Below are 9402 nucleotides of genomic sequence, written 5' to 3' on the forward strand. Positions count from 1 at the left end.
AGACAGTTTTCCCCATTACTGAGATGCAAGATGACAGTTGGTGCTTTTAAGATTCTATGGAAAGGGAAGGAGGAGCTAGAGGCAGACACAGACATTCTCCTGCAACCACCGTTACAGTTCTTCACAGAACTTTATAAGTACAAATTGTCATCTATCTCAGTAATGGGAACATTTGTGTTTACTCAACATTTAACCTGTGAAGTGAGAATTTTGAGAATGACTGATCGGTCCAGGGGGATTTTCCTAATAAGATATATTAAAAGGGTGATTATTTTCATATGTTCTGTTGATCCATGAAAAAAAAGACGGTTACTCTTTCATGTATAAGAAGTTTAGATTCGTTCCCATCAGCACAAGGGAATTTCAGGATGTGTGATTACATTTCTGTAATTCCTCCAGTTCTGTTTTCTATATACCTTTCATTGTGATGTCATTTGCACACCTAGACAGCCACACACTCTCTGACTCCATCCTACCACTGGCATCCATATCCTCACTCCACGACTCAGACAGTGCCACTGCTTTCTACAATGCCACTCTCGCATCAGCTATTGACACGGTTGCCCCTCTCGTCCATGGCAGAGTGCGACGTATTAATACACAACCTTGGCACAATAACACCACTAAAAAGCTCCAGCAAGTGTCCAGAGTTGCGGAGCGGCGTTGGAAGAAAACACACTCGCAAGTCGACTTCACTGTATTCAAACAAGCAACACTCGCTTTTAAATCTGCTCTCACCTCTGCTAAACAGGCCTACTTCACAACCCTCGTATCTTCCCTATCCTACAACCCCAAACAATTATTCAAAACATTTAACTCCCTCCTCCGCCCCCCACTGCCCCCTCTAACCTCCCTCATCTCTGCTGAGGACTTTGCCACACACTTTAAAAATAAGATCGACCAGACAAGGCAAGTCTTCATTGTTCAACCACCACAACCCCTTTGTATACCAGACCAATGCCCAAACTCCATAACCTCCCTATCCAACATCACTGAAGGGGGGCTTAATTGTCTCCTCTCCAAATCTCACACCACCAGTGCGCTCGACTCCATCCCACCTCCTCCCCAACCTCACCACCACACTTATCCCATCCCTAACCCACCCCTTCAACCTATCACTAACTTCTGGCACCTTCCCTTCTGCTGTCAAACATGCCACAATCACGCCTATCCTTAAAAAGCCAAACCCTCGATCCAACTACTATGTCCAGCTATCGCCCAATATCGCTGCTCCCATTCGCTTCCAAACTCCTGGAGCAGCACGTCCACGCTGAACTTTCCTCCCACCTCTCATCTAACTTGCTCTTTGACAATCTACACTCTGGTTTCCGCCCCAATCACTCAACTGAGACAGCCCTGACCAAAATCACTAACGACCTACTTACCGCCAAAGCTAATGGACAATACTCTGTACTCCTCCTTCTAGACCTGTCCTCTGCTTTCGACACAGTTGGCCACTGCCTCCTACTACAGATCCTCTCCTCCTTTGGCATCAAAGACCTCGCCCTATCCTGGATCTCCTCGTACCTTTCCAACCGCACATTCAGCGTCTCCCACTCCCACACTACCTCCCCATCCCACCCTCTCTCTGTTGGAGTCCCCCAAGGCTCTGTTCTAGGACCCTACTCTTCTCAATCTATACACTTGGCTTGGGACAACTCATAAAGTCCCATGGATTCCAGTACCACCTCTATGCTGATGACACTCAGATCTACCTCTCTGGCCCAGACGTCACCGCTCTGCTGTCCAGAATCCCAGAGTGTCTATCAGCCATATCCTCCTTCTTCTCCTCTCGCTTCCTCAAACTCAATGTGGACAAATCTGAACTCATCATCTTTCCTCCATCCCATAGATCTTCCTTACCTGACCTATCTATCGCAATCAATGACATCATGCTTTCCCCTATACTGGAAGTCCGCTGCCTCGGAGTAACCTTCGACTCTGCTCTGTCCTTTCAACTGCACATTCAAGCTCTTTCCACCTCCTGTCGCCTCCAGCTCAAAAATATCTCCAGAATCCGTCCTTTCCTCAACCGTCAATCTACTAAAATGCTTGTGCATGCCCTCATCATCTCCCGCCTTGACTACTGCAACATCCTTTTCTGCGGCCTCCCTGCTAACACCCTTGCACCTCTCCAGTCCATCCTTAACTCTGCTGCCCGACTTATTCATCTCTCTCCTCGCTACTCTTCCACTTCCCCTTCTGCAAATCTCTTCACTGGCTCCCATTCCCTCAGCGTATCCAATTCAAATTACTAATACTGACCTACAAAGCCATACATAACCTGTCTCCTCCATATATCTCTGAACTAATCTCCCGATATCTTCCCTCACGTAATCTCCAGTCCTCCCAAGACCTCCTTCTCTCCTCCACACTTATTCCCTCCTCATTCAATCGCCTCCAAGACTTCTCCCGATTATCCCCCATCCTCTGGAATTCTTTGCCCCAACATGTCCGACTATCAACCACATTCGGAACCTTCAGACGGAACCTGAAAACCCATCTCTTCAGGAAAGCCTACAGCCTGCACTGACCCCGCTGCCTCCTCATCACTACCGAAGCTACCGCCTCACCAACACCGGAGCTCCTGCAACCCTCAAACTACTGTCTCCTTCCCCATAATCCCTGTAGAACGTAAGCCCGCAAGGGCAGGGTCCTCTCCCCTCTGTATCAGTCTGTCATTATTAGTTTGCTTACTGTAAGTGATATCTGTAATTTGTATGTAACCCCTTCTCATGTACAGCACCATGGAATCAATGGTGCTATATAAATAAATAATAATAATAATTTATTTTATAATTAGACTTCTGATCTGGCCGATGTAAAAGTTGTGGTTAGATCCCAGATTGACAAGGAAGATCTGTACTTGAAGGCAGGTCAGCGTTGTAAAGAGGAGGAAATTCCTACATCTATCAGCCCGGGTGAGTAGATGCTGCAAAATGTTGCAAAACTCCATAATCTTACTATTTTTGTCATCCTTGAAAATTGGCCAGGAAAGGATAGGAGCAAAGTGCAAGCACCTCAGCCACAAAGCTAGCTAATGATTGTTAAATGAAGTGATCCTCAGATCTTGATGGTGGTAAGCAGTTTTTAAAGAAGCCCTCTCTTGAAGATCTTTTTAATGAATCTGTGTAAATAGCAGATTTGAGCCGCACTGAGCCCTCTACCCCTTTCCCTGCCGTCCGCTGTCACCACTCTTTGCATCTGATTCAGACAGTGGTGAATACATTGGTGGAGGAGAGGCCGCCGACCCTTCTTCCACCAGTCAGCTGAAGCGATAGCGTCAGCTGTGCACTGCGAAGAGTCAGGGCATCGGAGACAGAGTGCCAGGGGAACGGGAGAGATTTGTGAGTTTGTGGATTTATTATTATTAGTAGTAGTAGTAGTAGTATGCTACTAGGAGGATAGGTGGGGGCTCATACGGCATATAGGAGGTTACGTAGGGGGATCTTACGGTATTTATGGGGCTATGAGGGGGCTCTTTTACGGTATTTATGTACTATACTAGATGGTGGCCCGATTCTAACGCATCGGGTATTCTAGAATGCACTGCCATGTAGTATATTACACAGCCCACGTAGTATATAGCACAGCCACGTAGTATATAACACAACCCACGTAGTATATAGCACAGCCATGTAGTATATTGCACAGCCACGTAGTATATAACTCAGCCCACGCACTATATAACACAGCCCACGCAGTATATAACATAGCCACGTAGTATATTGCACAGCCCACGTAGTATATAGTACAGGCACATAGTATATAGCACAGCCCACACAGTATATAACACAGCCACGTAGTATATAGCACAGCCCACGTAGTATATAGCACAGCCATGTAGTATATAACACAGCCCACATAGTATATTGCACAGCCACATAGTATATTGCACAGCCACGTAGTATATAACACAGCCCACGCAGTATATAACACAGCCACGTAGTATATTGCACAGCCCACGTAGTATATAGCACAGCCACGTAGTATATTGTACAGGCACGTAGTATATAACAGCCCACGCAGTATATAACACAGCCCACGCAGTATATAACACAGCCCACGCAGTATATAACACAGCCCACGCAGTATATAACACAGCCCACGCATTATATAACACAGCCCACGCATTATATAACACAGCCCACGCAGTATATAACACAGCCCACGCAGTATATAACACAGCCCACGCAGTATATAACACAGCCCACGCAGTATATAACACAGCCCACGCAGTATATAACACAGCCCACGCAGTATATAACACAGCCCACGCAGTATATAACACAGCCCACGCAGTATATAACACAGCCCACGCAGTATATAACACAGCCCACGTAGTATATAACACAGGCCACGTAGTATATGGCAGTGTAGGCACCATACCCCTGTTAAAAAAAAAACAATTAAAATAAAAAATAGTCATATACTCACCTTCCGGCGGCCCCCAGATCCAGCCGAGGCCTTTACTGATGCTCGTCGCGACGCTCCCTTCCCAGTACTGCTGGGACGCAGATAGGTCACAACTATAGGGAACCCTGGGCGATAGCTTCTTTCGATATGGCGAAAGCCTTTGATTCTTTGGAGTGGAAATTTCTACAGTGTGTACTTCTGAAACTTGGATTCTCTGATACATTTTTTAGTTGGATTAAATTACTTTACTGTATGCCAAGAGCTAATATCTTTGTAAATGGAATACTGTTGGAATTCTTTGATCTGGGTAGAGGAACCAGACAAGGCAGCCCCCTGTCCCCAATTCTCTTCGCTCTAGCGATAGAGCCTATTGCTCTTAAGATTAGACAGGACCCTTTGGTGGAGGGTATTAGTATAAGTTCCAGAATAGAAAAAGTGGGATTATATGCCGATGACCTGGTACTTTTTTTAAATAAAGTGAAACAATCTCTCCCGAGAGCAATTGACCTCATTAACTGTTTTGGAGAATTATCAGGTCTCAAAATTAATTGGAGCAAATCTGTGGTCATGCCATTTATAGATAACATAACTGAACCTGTGATGTTTGGACTACAAGCAGTGCAGACGTTCAAGTATTTCGGCATTATAATTAATCAAAACCCAATTAAAGTCCTTAGGGATAATGGTATATTCCTTAGGTGATATGATGAAGAAAAGGTTTGAGTGCTGGTCTCAGCTTCCCCTATCTGTGGCGGACAGGATTGACTTAATCAAGATGATAAATCTTCCAAAGTGTTTGTATGTGTTGGAACATTCATCAATTAAAATCCCCAAAGATTTTTTTAGGAAAATGCATGGCATGATGGTGGCATTTATATGGGGTTCATCAAGACCTAAATTAAGTATCGAATCCCTGCAGAGACCCAAAAATCAAGGTGGCTACACAGTGCCTGACCTATTTTTGTATTATCTAGCTGGTGACAAGCTTACTAATGCAGAAGCTCATCTCATACACTTCTTAGGTGGGAATACACAATGGGCAATATTAGAGGGTTCCTACAGACCATTACAAGGTTTATTATTTGCACACAGCTTAGCGATACAGATGTGGTGAGAAAGTAAACGTATTATGAAATTCACTTATCAAGTAGGAGAGACTCAGATATGGGATAATCCCCAATTTCCACACCTCAAAAATCTACAGGACCCAATTTTCTGGAAGCAATACGGAATAGCAACACTTAATCAGATTTTTTAAAATGAAATGTTATTATCATTTGATCACATTCATATAAAGTTTGGGATCCTTCATAGGGATTTTTATAGTTTGTAAATCAGACATGCCATAATGCATCAGTTTCTATATCCTAGGATGCGAATAACCAGATATCCATTGATAGGGGTACTAACAACTCAAGGACCCACGGGTGTAATATCCTCCCTATGCACCTTTCTACTAAACTCCAGGATTGCTTCTACTCACCTTGCTGTTGAGAGTAAATGGCGGCAATTAATTCCTTCGATCACTGATGATCAGTGGAATGATGACCTAGAGGCGCACGCCTCAACTATATATCGTACATCAGACTTACCTGACCCCAATTAGACTACATAGATTTGGCAAACTGATTGATTAACTGAGTAACTGATGAATATCATAGGTGTGGGGAATCGGGAGCAGACTTCTGGCATCTTATCTGGAATTGTGGGATAATACGAAAATACTGGAGTGATGTGATAACTACATTAGAACGGATAATTGGGATATCAGTTGAATGTAGTCCAGAGTTGTGTATCTTGGGTACTGTGGATGAAGAATTGTGGTCGCACTATGATAAGATATTTCTCTGGGAGGTTCTATTTATGGCTAGGAAAGCAATAGCATTAAGGTGTAAGGCGGGGAAGTCTCCCACTGTTAACCAGTGAAAAATTAGGGAATGATATCATACCATATGAGAATATATTATATAGAAATAGAGGATGTCCCCAGAAATTCCATAAGATATGGGAGAGATGGTGAGATTCACCCTTAACGCACCTATCTCCTAATGCCATGACTTATCTAGCTCATGACACGGACCCTGATGTATATCCCTTCCAGTATATGTAGACTTAAGGACTATGTTTTTATTATGACCCAAACTGGTACCAGTTCTGAATTCTGATAAAGAACCTGTTAGTTTGAGTGTGCAATGCTTTATAATGGAAATTGTCTTAATATGCTATGTTCCATTCTGTTTGTTCGCTTTTTTTAATTTGTTTACTCTATTATTGAGAGTGTGATGTTACTTACAGTTTATTGTCGAAGGTGACTGTATGGATCATTCTGACCTTACACGGCGCTATTATATGTTTGTAACCTTATCCTGTGGAATCTTTCAATAAAAAGTTTAAACAAAAAAAAAGAATATTGATCAGCAAAATGGAAAAAAAAAGCACTCTGTTTTTTTTTTTTTAAGTTTCAGTTCTAGATAAAAATATAAAACTAGATGGTGGCCCGATTCTAACGCATCGGGTATTCTAGAATATCTATGCGTAGTGTATAGCACAGCCCACGTAGTACATTGCGCAGCCCACGCAGTACATTGCGCAGCCCACGCAGTACATTGCGCAGCCCACGCAGTACATTGCGCAGCCCACGCAGTACATTGCGCAGCCCACGCAGTACATTGCGCAGCCCACGTAGTACATTGCGCAGCCTACGTAGTATATTGCGCAGCCCACGTTGTACATTGCGCAGCCCACGTAGTACATTGCGCAGCCCACGTAGTACATTGCGCAGCCCACATATATTGCGCAGCCCACGTAGTATATTGCGCAGCCCACGTAGTATATTGCGCAGCCCACGTAGTATATTGCGCAGCCCACGTTGTACATTGCGCAGCCCACGTTGTACATTGCGCAGCCCACGTAGTATATTGCGTAGCCTACATAGTATATTGCGCAGCCCACGTAGTATATTGCGCAGCCCACGTAGTATATTGCGCAGCCCACGTAGAGCCCACGTAGTATATTGCGCAGCCCACGTAGTATAGTGCGCAGCCCACGTTGTATAGTGCGCAGCCCACGTTGTATATTGCGCAGCCCACGTTGTATATTGCGCAGCCCACGTTGTATATTGCGCAGCCCACGTATATAGCAATGTGGGCATGATATCCCTGTTAAAAAAAAAAAGAATTAAAATAAAAAATAGTTATATACTCACCTTCCGTTGGCTCCTGGATCCAGGAAGTGGTTACCGACGCTTGGGATCCACTGAAGCTCCGCCGAGCCGCTCGCGCCGGCCACCATCTTCCGTTCCCAGGATGCATTGCGAAATTACCCAGATGACTTAGCGGTCTTCTGGTAATTTCGCAATGCATCGCCGGGAAAAGAAGATGGCGGCCGGCGCGAGTGGCTCGGCGGACTACGGAGGGTGAGTATAGCAGGTTTTTATGTTTTTTTATTATTTTTAACATTACATTTTTTTTCTATTGATGTCGCATAGGCAGCCTCAATAGTAAAAAATTGGGGACACACAGGGGTAATAGCAGCGGTTACGGGGTGCGTTAGCCGTGGCATAACGCGGTCTGTTACCGCCGACATTAACCCTGTGTGAGCGGTGACCGGAGGGGAGTATGCGGTCGCCGGGCACTGAGTGCGGGGAGTAAGGAGTGGCCATTTTCTTCCGGACTGTGCGCGTCGCTGATCGTGGCAATGGTCGTGGGCGTTTTGCCACGACCAATCAGCGACTTGGATTCCGTGACAGACAGAGGCCGCGACCAATGAATATCCGTGACAGACAGACAGAAAGACGGAAGTACCCCTTAGACAATTATATAGTAGATTATATAGTTGTTGAATTGTTTTTAATTTTTAAAACTTTAATGTTTTCTAGATTCTGAAAACAAAGACAACATGCAAGATGATTACCTTTCCAATCCAAATGTCGATTCAGCATTCCAGAATTCCATTGGGTCCTTTTCACCCTCTAAACATGGCGAATATTTTCCCAGTCCTCCTTACATGATCACACACTCTACATCTCACATTGGGGATCAGGTATATATATGTTCTGAATGCGGGGACAGTTTTAACTGCAAGTCTCATCTAGTGTCACATCAGAAGATCCACACGGGTAAAAAACAATTTGTGTGTTCGGACTGTGGAAAATGTTTTGCTTATAACTCACACTTGGCCAGGCATCAGATCATACATACGGGAGAGAAACCATTTTCATGTGAGAACTGTGGGAAATCGTTTACCCAGAAATCCTACCTTGTCCTGCATGAAAGATGCCACACGGGTGAAAAACCATTTTCCTGCTCGGAATGTGGGAAATGCTTTGCTCGGAATGCCAGTCTGTGTATGCATCAGAGAATTCACACGGGAGAGAAGCCATACTCATGCCTGGATTGTGGCAAAAGTTTTTCACAAAGATCTTACCTTCTTCTCCATCAGACGTGTCATAGAGGAGAAAAACCTTTCTCGTGTTCTGACTGTGGAAAGTGTTTCACTACAAACTCATATCTTGCTAAACACCAAAGGACTCACATTAGTGATAAAACACACGCATAGTTAGTGCTTAATTATATTGTTTGAAGTCCATTATTTTCTAGTGGGAAATAGAGATTAAAGTATAACTTCACCAATGAGCCCAGTTTTGAAGTCACTTTTTGTATTATCTGGTTCAGCAGTGCATCTATGAGAGTCTCACACGTGTACAACATTGTCTATTATTGAATGGTGATTGGACACCACAGATGATATCCTAATAGTTTGTTTTATGAGTAGGTATCCCTGATCACTAGGGATGAATAGATCAGGTGAAATTCAAATTTACCTGTTCGCGCTGATTTTCCCTGGAGGTTAGATTTTCAGAGAAGTTATACTCCGAATTTAATGTTCCTTATTGTGCTCCAGGGTCTCTCCAGATATCCGAGCATAATAAATGTAATATGTAAAAAATGGAAAAAAATTCCTTTTACTGACAGCACATCTCTCCAG

At 44.0% G+C, this 9402-nt stretch overlaps 1 protein-coding gene across 9 annotated transcripts in view; it reads left to right on the forward strand.

Annotated features, from left to right (window-relative positions):
- LOC143767189 (uncharacterized) overlaps positions 1-9137 on the forward strand; it is a 56276-nt gene extending 47139 nt beyond the window's left edge. For 5 of the 9 annotated variants that reach the window (XM_077255302.1, XM_077255298.1, XM_077255301.1 and 2 more), the window contains exons 6-7: positions 2804-2921; positions 8294-9136. In XM_077255302.1, coding sequence (XP_077111417.1) covers positions 2804-2921; positions 8294-8973 — 798 coding nt within the window. In that variant the 3' untranslated portion in view covers positions 8974-9136. Of the gene's footprint in view, positions 1-2803; positions 2922-8293 lie in introns of all 9 variants that reach the window. The other 4 variants (XM_077255303.1, XM_077255304.1, XM_077255305.1 and 1 more) reach the window with 1 other exon arrangement.
- Positions 9138-9402: the final 265 nt, after the last annotated feature.

Source organism: Ranitomeya variabilis, chromosome 4 (assembly GCF_051348905.1).
Source record: "Ranitomeya variabilis isolate aRanVar5 chromosome 4, aRanVar5.hap1, whole genome shotgun sequence".
Taxonomy (NCBI): Eukaryota; Metazoa; Chordata; class Amphibia; order Anura; family Dendrobatidae; genus Ranitomeya; species Ranitomeya variabilis.